The sequence below is a fragment of the Antedon mediterranea genome, chromosome 1, assembly GCF_964355755.1.
Source record: "Antedon mediterranea chromosome 1, ecAntMedi1.1, whole genome shotgun sequence".
Classification (NCBI taxonomy): Eukaryota; Metazoa; Echinodermata; class Crinoidea; order Comatulida; family Antedonidae; genus Antedon; species Antedon mediterranea.
In genome coordinates, this window is record NC_092670.1 from 4,920,813 (window position 1) to 4,941,903 (window position 21,091).

The 21,091-nt window shown below is 32.3% G+C and overlaps 1 protein-coding gene across 1 annotated transcript; it reads left to right on the forward strand.

The window, feature by feature from the left end:
• Positions 1-10,321: 10,321 nt before the first annotated feature.
• LOC140046092 (uncharacterized) lies at positions 10,322-20,524 on the forward strand. Its single transcript, XM_072090613.1, has 3 exons — positions 10,322-10,505; positions 17,297-17,539; positions 19,261-20,524. Exons 1-3 carry the CDS (start codon positions 10,502-10,504, stop codon positions 19,368-19,370), a joined length of 357 nt encoding a protein of 118 aa, XP_071946714.1. The 5' UTR covers positions 10,322-10,501; the 3' UTR covers positions 19,371-20,524.
• Positions 20,525-21,091: the final 567 nt, after the last annotated feature.

The following is a 21,091-nucleotide window of genomic DNA, read 5'->3' on the forward strand; positions in this document are numbered from 1 at the left end:
GTATTGTCAATGAATGTCAATATTATTTTTAATATAATTAATTTCTAAATACCATCAATGTATTACCAATCTATTGGTTTAGCATATTATACTAAACCAATAGCAATAGTAATTATTATTAAGTACATTAAAATTCGTTGTAAATTACATCATAATTTCCTTTGTCAAAGAAGAGTTTTTCTTTTTAAATTGAAACGACACCTCTTATCTAGTTATGTGTAATTATCCTTTCACTCATTGTAGTTTTTATATTTAGCCTTTTCGGTACCCGGAAACTAAAAGCCTCATTACTGTTTTTGTCCTGTTTCCGGTTCCCGTGTTGTCCTGTTTTCTTTTTCAGTTTTTATGGCCTGTTTTATACAAGCTTCGCTTTTTAGGAATTTTGCCCCTCTTATTTTAATCATATTTACTGTTAATTTTTATATTCTATGAAAGAGAAGAAGAGAAATAAATGTTACTTTGATTGATTGATAGATAGCGTAATTGTTATCAATATAAATACATTTCTAAACAGTATTAACTTATATTATGAATCTAACCTGACAGTTTACATTGATGGTATACAATAATTACATACTCCTATTTAGTGTAGGTAAGGTAGACTAATGAATATTTCTTTATGAACGACCTTGGGATGAAAATGGAAAAATACATTTTACAATAATAATGAAAAACACGTCACAGTAAAAAATGAAAGTTCAAGGGGGTGTGGAATGAAGACCAACTGATATGCTTCTTGTGAGTTTTAGTTATTGTAAATTAGTGACGTTTGGTTTGCCAATTAAGAAACAAATTGAATGAAAACATGGTAAGTTATTATACATACAAATAGAAACTATTAGCCTAAATAAGAAAAAGTCACAATTATATTATTCATAAAGCTGGGTTCCCACTTAGTTCCCACTAAGAGCAGCGCAATTTATTTTAACAAATCACAAGCGATGGATTATTCGAACTTTCTTTGGTGGTAAGCGCGGTCCCCTCTAGGGCGCAATGCTAGTACATAGACGCAACAAATTGACCAATGACAAGCGGCAGTTAAAATTAATCCATCACTTGTGATTGGTTAGTACTTTCCAGGCATCAGTAAACTCGCTTGTGTTGCGCTTACGTCCTTGCCAAGTTTTAGCAGATATTTTGTTCTACAAGGAAAGTTGAATATTGTCGGTAAGTGTTACCGCTAAACGGCAACTGATATCGTAACAATCGTTATTGTAACAATCCACCGCTAATGCTTGGTTCCCACTATAGCGACGCAACACAAGGACGTAACGCAACGTAAGTGAATTAACCAATCACAAGCGATGGCTTATTCGCTTGTGATTGCTAACTGTCTATAACTTCGCTTGTCAATGGTTAAAACGCTTGCGTTGCGTTTACGTCCTTGTGTTACGTTCTAGTGGGAACCAAGCTTGAGTCGGGAACCAAGCATTAATGTAGCAACACCTGCAGCTTATGTAGAAACACCAACAGCTATGTAGTAAATAAATAATTAGAAATAAATAAAATAAATCAGTCCTAAGAATGTCTCCGTGTATTGCTTATTAGGAGTTTGGCTTATATCATATTAAGCTCATGGTTCAAATCGTAAATAATATAATTATGATGCACATCATATACTTTAGGAAATAATTATCATGTTATTCATCGACCTAACACGTAGTAGGATGTGTGTTAAAAAGTTATGTAATTTTATCTAGAGTCGACGTGGTTAAAAAAAAAGTAAAGGCGACTGACTAATATTATAAATGGTTGTACTGATTTTGCTTTAGATTTACCGTCAACTACATTCCAGTTGTTTTGTTTAATGTGAACATGTGAAATTGATTTTGTCTTGTATCAGTGCGCTGTAATTTGACAAGTGCGTTGAATATATATTATATTATGATTGATTGGTCTTACTCATTATCTACAAATCGCAGTCACCAAAACACCCGAATAATGGAAGCAGTATACGGGCCGCGGGGGAGTTATCTTGGGTTTGTGTACATCTACGGATTCACTTAAATATTGATCGAACCCTAGGGGAAAACTATTCAATATCATAGATATGATACACTCTTTTAATTGTCACCTTACTGAAGTATCAGCGTCATTTAAAACGCATATTAGCTTTTGTAATGAATGAGAATAGTAACAGATTTATTTCTGATTTATTCAGCAATTGTTAAAAACAATATACTAACAAGAAAACATCAATACGAACCGAATGTAATCTACTCCTCATTAAAATGTGACTGGAAAATATATAGCCTCTTTAAAAGTTGATAAATGTTGTGTTTTATTGCAGCTATTTATTTCATAACTGAATAATATAAATTGAACAGGTCGTCACATTGTTAATAACATGCTTAACATTGGTCAATAATCTGAATTCGGGTTTTAGATTTAATGAAAAATATATTGATTGATTCATCTGGGAATAAAATCTAGATATAATAGTGTCGTAGTATGTACGTAGGCATAGCATGCCGCTAAACCATTACAGCCTGGCTACCTTCAGGTTATGAAACAACCGGAAGTGAATAAAAACAGGATTGCATTTTGTCGTCTGCTTTTAAGATGATTTTGTGACGAACACACTAATAGATAGGATAAGATAGATTGATGGGAGTGAATGACGAATGGATATTATATGATATCTGGATTGATCTTCAGGATAAATGGATGACACTGATTGTCCGACAAAATAGATTATGTTTTTTTTATAGGACATACAATAAAGAAACGTCTGATCGTTTTACGTATTCGCTCGTTGTCATTGGATGTATTTTTTCCGAGAGTCAATGCCATGATATTCAGATGTTTAACCACGTATGACGCAAAATTGTCCTAAATTCTTGGTACTATAGAAATTATTAACAATTTGGACTCGAACCCGCGATCTTGGTGTTTAAAACTCTATACGTTGTTGCTTAGGGTTTACAATGATATGTTGTTCAATGTTTTATCTCGTTAAATATCATGTTTATGGAACCTGGAAATTAAATGCAATCACTGATGGGAATAACGTATAAAACAAAATCCAGTTTTCAGTTTGATTGAAAAAGCCGAAAACTGTATACCTGGAAATACTAAGTTATCATTATCGTGGTGCTTTATCCACTCGTCCTCTATCATCTAACCCATATTCATTGGAGGTCTAGAAGTATGAGCGTTGCTGTTAACTGTAAGGTTCGAGTCCCACCCCAAAATTAATTGCGATTGTTTTTGTTCACAAAGTTTACCGTGACTTCACCGTACGCAAACCATTGAACTTATTTGATGCAAGAAGCTGCGTATTAATGTTGTACAATATTAATGGAGACATCCACCCTAGAGATCATAGTGGTTTGTTTGTGTCGCGAGGTATTAATAAGAACCTCTACTTAAATAAACCGGATAGCAAATTCTTCGAATGCGATCTATGATTTAAACCCAATAAATGACAATCACCGCGGTGAAATCATTAGGTTTAGGATGAATGAAAACATAGTTACATTAATAATAAAAATAAAAAAGGGATAAACTGACTAAATTAATGTATTCTGACGGTTTACAAAACAGCACCAAAAAGCTGAAGATATTACAGAAAACTATAAATACGATATTATATAGAAATACAGTCACCAATTTCCACATTTTAATTATCGGATACGTTACCGGATTTCCATAAAATACAACAATACAAACATTCCAATATATATATATATAATATATTTTAACTAATAAGCTATATATATAATAATTAAGAATAATTTTTTTTAAATAAGAAAAAAAAAATTTAACCAACAACATATTGACTTCCAGTCAATTATTCAGGTAAATAACTTTTTTATAAAGTTTTTAGTCAAATTGAAGAGCTTTTATGTAACATTAAATAAAGATAAAAGGTTAAATTCAACCAAAAACAAATTGACTTCCAGTCTATTATTCAGTATAACTTTAAAAAAAAAAAATTCTTTCAGTGTTTGGTTGGTTGTGGGTTGTGGGAGTTGTGGGGTTAGGAACAATATATTACTTTTCTCTGGATACAAATTAAGAATTAATTATGAATTTTAAAAAATGTATGTGAGTTTTATTATGTTTGTATTAAAGTTATTATATTTTTTAATGGTTTATTTATTAGATCTTATTGATTGATAGATTACATGAACATGATGTTTTACAGAATTGTCAACAACAATGATAATACATAAACATAATAAACCTACTTAAATGTATGAACGAATATTGGAAGACCGGTTGTTGTTTAATTATTAATAGATACATCAATAGTAAAGCGTGGTTCCCACTAGCGACGCAACGCAAGGACGTAACGCAACGCAAGTGAATTGACCAATCACAAGCGATGGCTTATTCGCTTGTGATTGCTAACTGTCTATAACTTCGCTTGTCATTGGTTAAAACGCTTGAGTTGCGTTTACGTCCTTGCGTTACGTTCTAGTGGGAACCAAGCTTTAGATGGATGAAAGGTGATTAAAATTAATACTTTGAAAGAAGCTAAATGAATGAATGACTGAATATTACAAATAAAAAAACAAGTTTGCGAATCATGAGCATAACAGTACGCCAATATTAATGGGTGTACATTTAATTTGATATTTTCTGCTTCTAAATTAGTATTATTGGTCCCATTTGGAAGGACTAGAGGTGCTTTATTATGTTCTCCACCTGCTGTTATATATTAAATAATAAGAAGCGTCACACATTTTGTTTCCCGTAATACTCTAGGGATACGCAATGACAGATATACCAACTGCCTATTTAACTAAATACAGCGTATAACGTGTAATTATTACATATTTCGTCACCAACGTATTTCATCAGTCTTGTTGTTTGTTAGATGTGTTTGTTACGTCAAATGTTATTTACGACCTATTCTAATGCAAGTATTTTTCATTGTTGACTGCTGTTATGATTTTATACTTTAATCGCTGTTATATGCATATCATTGAAAGATAGCAGAATTATGACCACGCAGAACCAACCGACCAACGGAAGACAGATGCTGTAACCAATGGAACACATATCATTCATAAAGACAATTATCTTTTCTGAATTTGCCACATAGCATAGCATGGCAAAATATCATTCTTCTATTGACTATATAAAGTGAAAGTAAAAAAGAAAAGCCAAAAAGACCAAAGGGCCACAGAAGTGGTATTGAAATGTAGGCCCAACTAAATAGTCTTCACGGGTCGGCGCGGAATTGGTGCTATAGAAATAGCCTCCAGATTGCTATACTTTCTACTGGAAAATATCCAACAATTGCTGAGAAGCTGCTAACTGTAGCTGCTATGCTATGGTAAGCTTGGTTCACACAAAAACGTAACACAAGGACGTAGCGAGTTGATCAATCACACGCGACTGTTCGAATAATCCATCGCTTGAGATTGTTTTTTGTTGTTGTTTTTTTTAAAACCATATTTAATGAGGGTGATCCATCCAGCTATTGCTGATCATTAGGGACCCTCAGAGGTTCACAAGACAAACATATACACAAGATGCTCTACATAAACAAAGTCTTATTACAAGTCTTTGGGAGTGGAGTAATTTGGTCGTTAGAAAAAATCCTGACATGTGACGGGACTTGAACCCAGGACCCTTGGAGTGGTAGCCAAGCATCATAACAAATCACTTTGCGTTGCGTTACGTCCAATGAATTACGGTATCTCACTGTATAAGTTATTTATAAACGTATTAGTGAAGAGAAAATATATACATGTGCATTGCAAACTAGTAAGAATATTTCGTGATGAGTAGGGGTTACCCCGGTTTCAACAAATTTATAGATGCTTGATCCGTAAGGAGAGCAGATTATTAATCAAAGTGCATATATAGCCTATTTGCGCTATTTACACAACAACCTATTCTTATTATCGAGGAGAATATGTAGGTGTAAAAAGACATCATCTTACAACTATTACTATTAGAGATTGAACCAGAAACAACTACTTCAATAAACATAATAAGAATTATTACTAGCAATACACTTTATTGATATTTACTAATAAATTGTGTTTAACGTATTATCAGTAGAAACATTGTACTACTGAAATATAAATTATAAGTGTCCTAAATACTTCAATACTGCATCATAGTGTTTTGTGAGGATGGGATGAGTCGAATCTTATCGCCTTTTCAAGAAAGAAAAATAGCATACATTTCGCCGAAATTATTAAGTACATAAAAGCTTTTTTTTTACCAAGTTATACAGTAAATTACAACAATTTTTAGGAGTTTATTGGAACCCCGGCGATCTTAATTAAGGGGATTCGGCCAAACCCTGACACGATCAACCACGATCATTTTAGCCACCGGCCAGCGGCTGCTGTAAATGAGATCTAATGTCTAAACAAGTATTTAGCATATACAGTTGGAATTCATAGGTTATTTTCAAACGTAAAAACCGCTGGTTAACATTGTTACAACAGCAGTAAGTAAAGGACCTTTTTTTATTTATCTTTTTTTTTCCTACGCATCCAAAACTCGCCAATTATAATTAACATATCTGCGAACAAATTGTTACATAATAATACAAAAAAATAAACTGAATACATATGTAGAGAATTCAATTTCTATTATAAATTGATAAATTTATACTCATTTATTTACAGCTAAAATTAGTCAATTTAAGAATCTAAGTTACACACCAATTAAGTATAATATAATTAAATATAGAGACCGCAAACCTAATTGTTAAATCATTTAAATTAATTTTTTAATGGCAAATTTATGACGTTTCACCTAGTTTTATGCTGAAAGTGTGTCGTCGCACTAACCTTATTTACTAGTTTAAATATTTTATCCATCATGATCTGAACGAGTCTAATACACACACATATATTTTGTCGCCATTGTTCTATCCAATGTTTTATCAAATACACGTGTGTTGTTATCATTCATACAAACTGATATAACTTTAGATTAATGAAAGAGAAAATATTGTGTGTGATTAATTAAAAACAGATAAAAGGTTCAATTTTAAATCAATGACTTACCACGCTTACATCACTACAAAAAACGACTGTATAGGCATATGTTATTGGAAGACATGGTGTTAAATCAAACCTAATAAAGCAATTTCATAATGAATTAAAACATTTTATGGAGAAAAAGTTTAAATACAGAGAACGGCATTTAGGAAATTATACAGAAAAGACAATTATATGGTACAAGACAATTGGCAAGAAGCATACGTATATTTAAATTATACAGTACCGGTAACCCATGTGAGAGAAAGGTTGTATCCAGCAGCAGAAAGAAACCTCAGCTGCTGTGTATTGCCGTTAGAAGAATACCGTATCAGGTAACATTTTAACGCATTATATTTGTAATAATTTAGACATTTGTTGTTTTAACAATAATGGTAAATTTTTATTTTCATAGGAAAGAGTCTCAATCCCTTCATCCCTGGTGATTGTTCTACAGTAAAATCCCTTTAATGTTAATGGACGATTATAAACTAAGACAATTATACTCGAATTAAAACTATCACTATCAAAAATGCCGAGAGCATGCACAACTTCTTGCCAGTGAAGAAATGAATATTGATGCTTCGACCAAGTAAATTATTATTATTTTTCGTGAAACATCAAACTGACCTACTAATTACTGACTGTCTCCAAAACGTCAAAGTGCCCTATCACGGACTAGACATTTGGCTTCCACAAACATAACAATGTTGCTGCTTAAATACGATTGATATTTATCAAACAAACATGTACAGTGATATATTTCAATATTGGTAAAACGTTCCCACGTATCTTACACTGTTAAATAACCATATTCTGCTTAGCGTAATGGTTGAAGTATCGAATCCGCGTCTTGACAGAGAAGAGTTAATCAAACGAAAAGTAAAATTATAATATATGATAAAGCCTATACCATACGTGAATCTGTTGCAGACACATTGCATAATATACAAAATAGGAAATCTAAAGTACAGTTTAACAAACGGAGAAATTAAATAAATAAGTAAATTAATGGATTTATAAACGAGTAAGTATATCAATGAATAAAAATATATTGATATTGCAAGGTTTACGAAAATGGGTCGCATGGTATTATTACCAACTGATGGTTGAAATCAATTTTGTTTATACTAGTGTTTTGCGCATGTCCACGTACGTCCACACATCAGCATTTCTCTTTCGGCAAAACTGTTATTCGGTTTAGTAAAGTAGCGTAAATGTTATGTTATTATAAAGTCATTTGACATCAAATGGCATAAAGATTAAAGAAGCGAACTAAGAACAGATACATTAACGCCGTCGTTATTATTGTGGCCGTTGCCGTATAGCTAAATTTCTTTCTTAGAATTTGAAAATGCGTAAACAAGCCAATGTATATTCCTTTAAAAAAACACCTGAATAAAGTCAAATTAAAGTCAAGTTAGTTAAATTTTTTAAAACATTTTTTGTAACATTTTAAAAACATATATAAACATATATTTTTGATAATTGTGTATAAAACAAGGCCATATACATGGCTGCAGTCGCGTGCTTACCGACCAACCGACCGACCAACCGACAGACCAACCATCGACCAACCGACCGACATAGTGAGCTATAGAGTCGCGTTTTGTTAAAGTTTTTAATTTTATAACGCTCATTTCTTCTATTAATTTGTTTTGTCGTCTTTAACAGTATATTATTGTGATTTTTATCAAAAATAAATGAATGAATAAAAAGAGCTAGTGGTGTCGATGCTTGAGTGTGGTGCTTATTCGACTGCATCGCTTACCAGATATATTTCGTTCGGCGTATATAAAGCTCGGTCTACACTATCAAACTTTATGTGACAAACAAATATGATGGACAAAAGATGATGTCATATCACTACCATATTCAACCATATCACTACCATTATTTGGGCACATCATACTTTTCTTTTTCAAACTAGTTTGATAGTGTAGATAGAGCTATAATATTATTTTGGCAAAAGATGACCTCCCAATCCATGACATTAAGATACATCTATATTGATATTTTCATTATACCCTCCCGGCGCTCTATTCGATTGGTTATTCACAGAAACCTGAACATTGTTGTTGGCAAAACATTAACTGAAAGTTGCTTAATATGGAGAACTTCAAAGCAATGATGACGTAAACATTCGCTCAACGATCCAACAAAATGTGACGTCATAACTAGTATGCCATTCATACATTGAACGGAAGATCTAAAAATAGGTCATTATGATATTGACATTAGGTTATTCCGAAAACAATCGAAATAATTAATACGTGATATTGAATTAAGTTGCATAATGAAAATGGCGTCATTATACCAGTGGGATAAGTAATCTAATTTACCTTTAAGTTAATTGGGGCTTATGTTAAACCGTCGGCTGCTCTTTGGAACCACGTAGCAATTTAAATAAGACAAGCAAATTGATCAACAACTGTATACTCAAAATATTATCTGCATACTTAAAGGAATAGTTTTATTGTAGGCTGATTTATTGTCAAGGACCAAACAGCGTCTATTGGATTCCAAAATAAGCAGATAAATATATTTCCCCACTTACATACTAATCTAATTTCACTCATGAAATTTAACATTAAATACATATGCAAGATACATAGATCAATAACAAACTATAATTCACTGTTATGGAAAAAGTGAGTGCCCAAATGGCTTTCAAACCGCACGATTGAATTTGAATGAATATCTACCATTCCCATGTTTTGTATTATAAAGTGTACCTCATAAATATTGGTTTGCAAATTAAGTTCAAAGGGCAGCTGCAGAAATGTAATATTAGTAATTTTGACGATAGGTCATCGAGTAGGCCTACTATTGAGTGTTATGTTAACAACCCCAGCGAAAAACTACACATGTGTGCATTAAATCGAACTATTATTTATTTTAATAGTACATTTAGTTGGATAGCGTTTGCAAATATAAATTCAGATCTATCACAACAAAAATACCTTATCCTTTGACGAACGGGTCGCTCGCCAAATCAGTTGTGATTTTAAACAAAACGTGTAGCTATGTAGTTAACCAATGTGTTGAAAAAATTATTTATCAACGCCAAAAAAAATTGAATTATAGCCGTACAAATATTTAAGATTAGGTTAGCATGACTATGTTATGGTTTAGGACTCTGCTCATTAATTGTGTGGTGACACTTTCTTGAAACGATTTTAACAACCATGATTGGATAAAATCGTTATGACGTTATCGCGTCAGACCTATCATGATCCATAATGACCGATTACCATGGAAACGTCTGCAAAATGCCAAAGTACACCAATACATTAATAATATAGCAGTAGAGTGACGATATGACTAGCTTTAGAAAAAAGTCCTCTACACACACCCATTCAAGATAGTACTTATATAGACCTAACAAGTTAATTCTCAATATTCATTTGAGATCCGCCTGGAAAAACCTTTCTGTTTTTTTAATTCTACCGTTGAAGTTTTTAAATAATAACCGGACTTGTGATTGCGTTTAAATAATACATAGCGGATCTTTCACTTAGGCTCATTGCTGCTTTTAAACTAAAATGGGTAAGTTGTATTTATTTTATTCTCAATAACAAACGACGAAGACATTCAGTAAATTCGACTACTGATTTATTGAGGCTTTTTTATGGAGAATATTTCTATATAAATTGACGACATTTACGAATTATGATTATTATTTATAATATTTACCCGGTTAAGGTTTCAATGTTATCAACATTCAATATTCTTTGAAGATCTAAAATCCTTGGGACCCTAAATAATTAATTTTAAATTTGGTTTGGTAAGTTTTTCTCGAGACTATTTTGGGCGCCACTTGGATTTCAAAATTGTGACTAATTTGGAAAGTAACACTGAGAAAGAACCTCAAATTTATTTATACATTTGAGGTTCCGTGACTGTTATGTTATTGTATTATAACATGAACCTAATTTAGATAGAAAAATCTGACATCAAATGGATCCGATGGTACAATATAGTTTGCCAGAAAAATAGTATTAAATCACTGAAATGTATTTTAATGGAATCTGGACTGATATAAAACGTGGTTTAATATAGATGTGGTTACAAATAGACAAGAATACAATAGGATAAACACTGTGTTCTTTCACACTAACAAGTAATATATTTCTGTTAGTATGTGTAGGCTTATGTGGAATAGAATAGCAACCATTCTGTTGATTTAAGCTTCAGTAGACATTTTGCTTTATTACCTAAACGTGTATTTTAAATTATGTTTAAAAAATGCAAAGTTCCAAGATTCAAAATGTCTGTTACCACACGCAAATTTCCTCCTTTCTTTTAAAGAGAATTACGAGGGCGGTATTTTGAATGAAGAAGACTTCACCTATCAATTCCGAAATTCCCGGTTATTAAATAATAACGTAAAGGCATTTTTCCAATGTATTTAGCTTGGCAGTGCAAAAAAAAAAACAAAAAACCTTTAAATGCGCACTTATAGCACGCGCAGTGCCATTTTAGTTGATTCTACAAACCATCCATAATTCCAATTTAAATCTTGGTTTGTATGTTTGCTTTTAACGTATCCAATTTCTAATGCTTACCACCTACTCAAACTCTTTGATTCATTCTACTGGCGTTGTACTTATTTTGTATCTATCATTATTGTTAGCTTATAACTAATTCATTTATGTTTCATCTACGACATACGTCTCTCATCTTGAAGAACAATATCCAAGGTCAATTAGCTCTGAAGTCACTAAACTATTAGTAACATGATACGAAGCCCAACAACCAGTGTTTAATTATCGCTAATATTTTTAAATTCAAACAAATTCGAAATGATTAAAGGTTAAGTGAAATTATTAAATCATAAAGGTCAACCTTGGGGTAATATATTAATATAAAAAAACATATACTGTAAATGTAGAATAAGAAGGATTACCGAATCTATTAGAAGTTTAGAATGAAGAAATGTAAATAATTCCATTAAACCTTTCATAATTGTACAAAATAAGTACATTTCATTGTATTCAATTTTTCAATCAATACATTGATTGTACAGTACAGTACAGTGCTACAGTAGTAGGCCTCTTTCGATCACACATTATCATCAATGTAGTGATATAACAAGAACTATCTGTACCGGAGAGTTCAGTAACATACGTTGTGGACATTTATAACTCGATAAAACCCTTAAAATAACAACTGCAGGTGACGAATTACTCATAATTTATCACGTTTTAATGTTTTAAGCTGTAAATATATTATTAATACACCTACTGTGTCTACAGTAGTAATTGAAATAAGTAGTACCTTTAGGTTTAAAATGTATAAAATATTAATAAATCATATCTAAGCACGTGTTACCGCCTTTATGATAACACCTTATACTTTCTGAATGCATGGACACAGACCCGACGTCGTGAAATGAGGCATTTGTTTGTTGTCACAAACACTCCGGAGTTGCCCCTTTAAACGTCTCATTAGAAAAGATAATTATGGTATCATGTATCAGCTAATAATTTACATCTTTTAGTACTTAAAATGTTTATATTTTATGTTCAATGATTTACGAGAAGTGTACCATAAGAAAAGTTAAACATATAAAGGAAATCCTCACTCATCCGTTACATTACTGTTACAGTTTTAATATATCTGGTATTAGACTACAACCACCAAAAGCCAATATATGTATAACTAGAAGTCATTTGTTGTATTGTTTTAGCATGTTGTATAATTTATTAATTTAAAATGTTCGACGATAACTCTACACTGTCATTTTTGTTTTAATAATACTCATTTTTAATCGTTTTAACATTGGTCTATTGCGTTTTTGCAATCTTTTTTGCGTTTTTTAACAGTATGTTTACAGTATATTTAACATTGGCCTAACAATATTTTAACATTAGCCTAACAGTATTTTAACATTAGCCTAACAGTATTTTAACATTAGCCTAACAGTATTTTAACATTAGCCTAACAGTATTTTAACATTGGCCTAACAATATTTTAACATTAGCCTAACAGTATTTTAACATTAGCCTAACAGTATTTTAACATTGGCCTAACAATATTTTAACATTGGCCTAACAGTATTTTAACATTAGCCTAACAGTATTTTAACATTAGCCTAACAGTATTTTAACATTAGCCTAACAGTATTTTAACATTGGCCTAACAGTATTGTAACATTGGCCTAACAGTATTTTAACATTAGCCTAACAGAATTTTAACATTCGCCTAACAGTATTTTAACATTGGCCTAACAATATATTAACATGGGTCTAACAGTATTTTAACATTCGCCTAACAGTATTTTAACATTCGCCTAACAGTATTTTAACATTCGCCTAACAGTATTTTAACATTGGCCTAACAGTATTTTAACACTGGTCTAACAGTATTTTAACATTGGCCTAACTGTATTTTAACATTGGTCTAACAGTATTTTAACATTGGCATATAGCGTTTTTGCAAGTTGATGTGTGGCCTAGGCATATTTCTTTCTTTTTCTAGTTGTATTGTCTTAATTATGCGAAGCAAAATTAATTTACATTTTAAGTACACCAAGAGTTCTTGAATCTTATATATTATGAACTAGTAGATAAATACATCTTAAGATGTCCGTGGTTTGCCCTTTAAACAACATTAGAAGATAATGATAGGCTTGTGCATTGTTGATCCATGGTAATGATTCATTTACTTATGTCTCTGAAAGTTAAGATTTATACGAACCACGATATTTAAAAAGTCATTTCCATAATTACCATAAGTTTTGTTTTGATAGGCCTAATAATGTTATTTATTACCGTATGTATAGACATTACCTATGTACTACTTCAAACATATTTGTTTATTTTCGCGACATTAAACAATCGTGAAAATTAATGACATCGAAAATATTTCAATTTAAACATTTTAGGTCGCAAACATTATTTGAAGTTATTCTGCTATATTTGTAGGCCTATACTAGCATCGAATGTTCGTATCAGAAATAAGCAATAGCCATAATATAAATAGCAAACGTAAAGTCTCTTCCTTTTTGTCAAAAGGTTTAAATGAAAATGTGAATTTATCATATTCTAATTACTATTAGGCCTACAACAATTTTGTCATTTATTTTTATTCATTTTAATATACTAGCATTATGCCTATGTATTACAACTTTCAATATGATAAAGGAACCAACAAAATGCATTGAACAAACAGCTTTACTAACAAGACTTCAGATGCTATAAATTCGATATATTGGCCTGTGTACCGATTATCGATAACGTTTTAAAATTGTCTCCAACATTGTATACAAAGTATAGCCGTAAAAGGTATAGTTTACAGGATAGTTACGATTGTATAAATAATCAGTCCGCATAATTAAGAAAATCCAATCGTATATCTGCACAACCAATGTGGACAACATATTGATTAATGTTTAAGCCAACTTTCAGTTGGGAATAATTTAGATTTATTTATAATTAATACTAATTAACCGTTCGGTCTATAGGGCATTGTTGTGTCGCGCAATTGTTGGCGGGCAGTGACACAGTTATTATACTGCAGTAATTATGTTTAGAGTCAATCTGAACGTGGCCGGATGTGTTGAAGCATTTTCTTTGGGCGAAGTAGGCCTACTCTATGCGTGGTAATATGAGTGCTGATTTTAGCATCTAAACTATACTTCTAACCAATCAATATTATCACCTATAGAAAATAGATAATAAGCTTCCTAAAATTTGCATTACGGAACCGTTGAAAAGAAATCAATTAAGCCGTTTAGATAAATATATCTAATTCAAACAAGAAAAAAGTAAGGCTACCTATTACAGAGAATTTTTGCCAATGGCGAAAAGTAAAGCATTTACTTTGCCCAAACAAAATAAGTTGAAGGTGCTTTCTGGCCAAATTTCTCTTTCTGAATACAATGCAATACAATTTGGATCTCTATGTTTGCAAAGGTTCGCACCGTGCAATGTATTTAAATATAAAAAGACAGCTCTGTAATAAAGTCGCAAATCTTAAAATAAACGTATGTAATTAAAATATACAAAAAAAACTTGTAAACGTTTTGTTGTTGAATTTTACACTTTGCGTTTATTTCGCGATTTGCGGCTCTAACACAGAGCTATCCAATAGGGGTCGAATAGGCACACTCGCAATATTACGGTCTACAGTATATATTGCGTTCGTGTTTTTTTTTTCATGCTCATGTTTCCACAATATATAGTTTCTCGTGTTGCCTTTGAAGTTTATAAAAAGCATCAATAAGTACATTTCCTCAAATTAAGGCAGAGACAAGCAATGTGATTTATTGTACAATTTGTAAGAGGACTAACAGAAACACACTTCCGTTATAAACTGTTTCATTTAGGTAATATCGTTTTGGCTTTTCATTCACTAATTCACCCAGAAATGCGACTTTCGTATATTTCTCTAATTCCTGTATTCCTTCTCTTACCCCGTTATATTAAGTCCATTCGATTGATCTATTCAAAAATTACTCGATAATCAAATACTAATGTGTAATTCGGTCATGTGCAGTACGTACGATTTATTTCTTGCGTAGTATGATTTAAACTACCGTCGTCGTCGTCTTCAAAGCAAACACTGATCGTAGCTTCTCTAACAGTATTCTGAAACCATCTCCTGTCTTCTGACATCCTACTTGTTTGCTCCATAGAGCCAAACACATATGTTATAGTCTTTTCCCATTTGCATCTTAGTCTTACTCTTCTGCAGTTCCCTGAAATATAAGCCTCCAACACTCTCTTCTCCATTCCATCTTGCCGCTTAATGTGACCAAACTAGCACAATTTCTGCTTTTTAACATACTGCTTTTAAACTACCGTGCCCTATATCAAAACATGAATCTGAAGGAGTCTGCATATAAACAATCACATACTATTCGTCCTGTGTCTGTGGACTATGTTATATACCTACAGAACATTAATTTATCAATAAATTGTTAAGTCATTCATTCGATTGTTAATTCCTTTCCATTTATTCGATTATAGTAGTTTGTATCGTTGATAAATCGTCAGAGCTTATAAGATAAATGTGAAATATCTTAATATCTTTTATAATCCAACCTACATCAGTGTTGGTGCAAATTGGTATTTTAGGATATTGTAGGTTGGTTTTGTGGAAGTTGCTTATCTTGTTAATTTCCTGTTGAAATTGTTGCTCTTTTTGGTTTTTTTTTGTATGATTTGTATATGGATGTTCTAGCGAATTAAAGAAAATGAATGAATGAATATAAGCATCAGAATAAAAAAATTAATGTTTAATTTACTATATGATTTTGGATCTATACTGTATCATACCATGGCAATCAAACAACAGTATCTTGTAGATATTAAAAGCCTTCAAACAAAATTAGGATGCAACTGGAAAAAATTAATAAGTCGCAAATCGTGAAAAATTGTTCTAATAATAATTGTCATTGACACTGCATGATTATATAATTACGTGTATGAAATATAATATGAAATTGATTATACCATCACATCATGTTATAAATAAACTACTTTTTGGTACTAGTTAACGATGTGTATTAGTTGTTGATGCATAAACATTGTGTGCTGTACTGATCATAAGACTGAATTCACATCTTATCGTCACGAAAGAAACACAAAATTGACGCGCGTGTCGAAACCGTGCTATTTTCATCGCGCTTTGTGCAGTGTGTTTAAGCTGATATTTCAAATAGTCGAAGATGTTTGGCGTAAAGAAGATTATTTTGATTTTGATTGAGAAAATATAATGTCCACCAAGAAACAACGCCTTTTTTTCAGAAAGGTCGCCCTATCAAAATAATGAGTTTCCCCATCGGGGCAGTACAAGGAGCGGTAATTTAACAGTGCGTAATAACAATGGTCAGTAAAGCGTACTATTATGGTCAGCTTCTTTCTGGACATTGTTGCAAACCAAAAGTGGGCTTGGTGGGCGTGACGAGAACTTTCTGCCTTAGCCAGGTCTTAAATTAAAGTACACTTAACAAAAACCTTAAAGGGGTTACCAGTATATAGGAATCAGAATCGAAGTGAATTTAGGCCTACAGTCAACACAATGCCTACTATGATATTTTAGTTAAACTTCGGCCTATACATGCATTCACATCGTATCAGTATTAGTAATTTGTAATTGATCCAGTATACTAGTTAAGTTGTTTTAGAAAATTAGTAATTGAAGATTAAGTCGGAATGCGGGTCAACGTGTTTATATTAAGGCCAATTCACAAAGACCAGCAGTAACGGTAATACAAAATAGAATCTATGTTATTCTTTATGACCATTTACACACAACCCGGAGCGGACGAGCTGTTTCCGAGTTACTAGTTTCTATATCATCCTTAAAAAGTCTTACTCTGTTTCTTGTAGATATTACAATGACAACAAGAAATACTTTGAAAATAATCACCTTCCTACTTATCGGGTGCTGTTGCTTAACTCAAAGTGTTCCCGTTCTTAAATTTTCTGGTCAAATTTCATTGGAAGGTGATGAAGAGTCAGGTTTGGCGTTACCATGGATACTCATGTCTAAAATGATAGATTCAGACAGACCAATGAACATAGATACAGATAACTCATCAGAATATTATTCAGGAGAACAGAATGATGTTGGTGAGTACAAGCATTTTTTTCCTTATTTTGATTCATGTATTTTTATTTCCTAACTACTCGAAAAACTGTATGGCAAATATAAAAGTGTGTGCGTCACATGTTTCTCGTGTATAATTATTGTTAAATTCTGTCTACACTATCAAACTAGTTTGACAAAAAAAGTTTGATGTCCCCAAATATGGTAGTGATAAATACAGTTTGATAGTGTAGACAGAGCGTTAAGTTCTGTCACACATTCTATCATAATATTAATTACGTGTGACACATGAAACTTACAACAAATAGGCCAAACTCCATACATGGTAAACAACCGACCGACACTGGGTGATGAATAATCTTAAACCAAGCTGAAAACACCCGCATTTTTGTAACAATTCAACTAAACATTTTCACCAACCGAATTAGTTGTTGCAAACATTAATACATTCGGCATATTTGAGTCAATTATAGGAAAATTAGTAATGATATACTAAGAAGAAAGTAGTCTGGAAAACTAAAAGACTCCAACTAACCTAATGTAAAGCACTATACAATGATAAACAACCGACCGACACCGTCTGACAGATGAATAACCCGAAAAACAAGCCGAAAACACCCGAATGTCATCATTTTAACACCAATTCAACTAAAACTTTCCACCAACTAAAGAAAACGGGAAAAAAACAATAATTAATCACTATTATATTTGTATAGGAAGTAATAAAACTGAAATGTGTCAGTCACCAAGTGATTACTTTGAAGAAATCTCTATTATTTGTAATAAATTGCAAATAAAACAACAAACAAAGTGGTTGGATTAACTTGATGGTTGTAATTCATCAAAGACAACAATAAAAGTCTTGGTTCATTTAAGGCTAAACAAAGTATTATGAATTTTCAATAGATTATTTTTTAAGAGCAATGATTATTCATATTATGAGTATTTAAATGGGCAATTTAGCCTGAAAGTCGTGACGCAGTAAATGTCGATGAGCGTTTGTACGCCCGACAACATTTGTTAGGTTTCACAAATTAACACTCTGTAGCCTAAATCGTAACCAGAGTTTTTCGGAATTACAGATAGATGCCATGTGTTGTTGTTTTTGGCTCAGATATATACTGTTTCGTATGTTTTTCAGCGTTTCCAACCCTCTTGAAACCATTCTAAGGCGTACCATGCGATACAATATCAAAATGTTGGCTACAACATACATATATGAAGCAGTTTAGGTCATTACCAGGTATTTTAATACTAAAAGAATTAGAGTGTTCCGTTAAAGCCCTAGACGTCTTCTGCGCCACCTACCGGTGGTTTCGGGAACATTGCGTGTGTCCATCCAGTGTCTGTGCGCGCGCATCGCTTCTTTATCTCAACTTTAAATATCAATGACGCAGATACATTTAGCACGCAATTTTACTTATAATATACGCTAAACCATTAACCACAGCCGTGAAAGGCACCGACAAAAAAATGCTTTTGCAAACGTAGTAGACGTATTAAATAAAACCTGAAGTCGGGTTCAAACATACACAGGATCATTCTCTACACAGCACGTTACTATATAAAGATCACATCGCTAATTCATGCACAAATAATAATTATAAAATATTGTTTAATGTATTCAATATATTTCAATAAGAGCGAGTCGGTTAAAAACTTATTTGTGTGTTAATTTATCTAAAATAATGTCGTGGTTTATTCAATTGATTTCTAATAAGAATTAATATATTGTATATTTCAGGAGATATCGCAAAACGTGGAAACGGCAGGAGTGATCTAATGCGCTATCTTTACAGCGGTAAGATAGGTAAGGCTGCATCAACTATGGGACGCCAACCTGGCAGACGTTAACGTTTGATATGCACATTGTGTTGAGGAGACGGTAATTTATCGGAGTTTCGTAGTTTTGTTTGGAAACCAAGCCTACTCTATCGACTGACCAGGAAACCGAGTTGTTTTGGCGCCAATAATTGGGCAATAGCATGGTCAAAATAAGAAACGATAAGAGTTGATTGGATTAAATCTACAAAGATAAATCGGTAGAGTAAAGAGCAATCATTCTGGACGTAATCAGGGGATTAATAATTATTTGTTCGTTCACCCCGCCTCTCCAGTGGCAGTTCGGAGACATTTTGTTGCCACAGACTCAATCAAACTTGGTTTAAGCATAATAAGAGATATTATTTTTAACTAAAAACTGTAAATAAATAAATAAATGATCGTATAAACAAATAAATATGAACAGATGAAAATCAGTAATTTACATATTATTATGATTTAAGTATCCACATGATTCTAGACGGCGATTCGATTTAGTATCGGTAAAAAGATAAATATTTTGGCCTAAATGGCGTTTCATAATTTATTTCGGTTATGGCTGGCTGGCGTACAGATAGAAAGAGGAAAATCTATGGAACGCCAGCCGCGCTAAAAACTGATTGGTGGATCCTATCGGTTGATATTTCAATTGCTAAATGTTGGTACTTAAGCTGAATTAAAAACATCGAGAAACAAACTGGTGGACAAGAACATCAAAATGACAATAACTAGAAACTTGGAACAAGTTTACCAAACGGAACATGGAATGGAACACTCGGCGATGTAACGAAACGTGACCTAATCAATCTATTTGTTTCAGTTTCGCTTAATCACGTAAGCATGGTTGCCATACTTTCAAAATAATAATTAAAATGGTTGCGTAATTAATGCAATATGCATAGTGGTTGCACATCATCATTCAGTGTAGGTCAATCAATAAATAAATTATGGAATAATAATGTATTAACTTCCATTATTTAAATCATATTTAATAATCAACAATGATAAATGACGTAATTTCTCACCAAGTTTGATAGCAGATTAATCGTGTTGGACCGCCTAAACTTCTAAAACTCTCTAAATTATAGAATCGTGTTGAGACTTGATATTGCTTTGTTTTGATCTACAAGACTCCTTTCTGTTTTAATTTTGTGTGTGTTTAATAAAACAAATGCTTAAATATACAATGTCTTTGAGTGTTCTAACATCTAAATATAGCATTACACTAATGGCATCCAAATAAGGACACGCTATGAATTATGTAATAGTTTGTCGGTTACTCAGTGCTGATTTAGCACTAACGACAAGGGTAGTCTAATAACTGGAGCGGAATTTTCAAACGTTTCTACAACAAGTCGTATTACTGCATCTCGAAACTCGATCATATTAATGCCAATTCTCATTTCTGTGTAATATGAAATAGATACAACAATTGCAGTTCATTATTTATTCACCATTAGCGACCATCGCTTACAGTCCTAACGAAGGACTAACCCATATTATTGTAGGTTGAGTTTTGATAGGTATGTGCTTATTTATTTTCTGTAGGCCTGACAATACAGAAATACACATACCAACATACACAGTTTATAGCACCGGAAGATATATTAATCCCATACACATTGTGTATTATAATGGATATTGTCCTATTAGTTAACCTCTACCTAATTCTTGTCTGGCACTATTGCTAACATTGCTGCTTCTTATTCTTATTATTATATCCACCACATAGCTCGTACTCTCTTAACTGATTA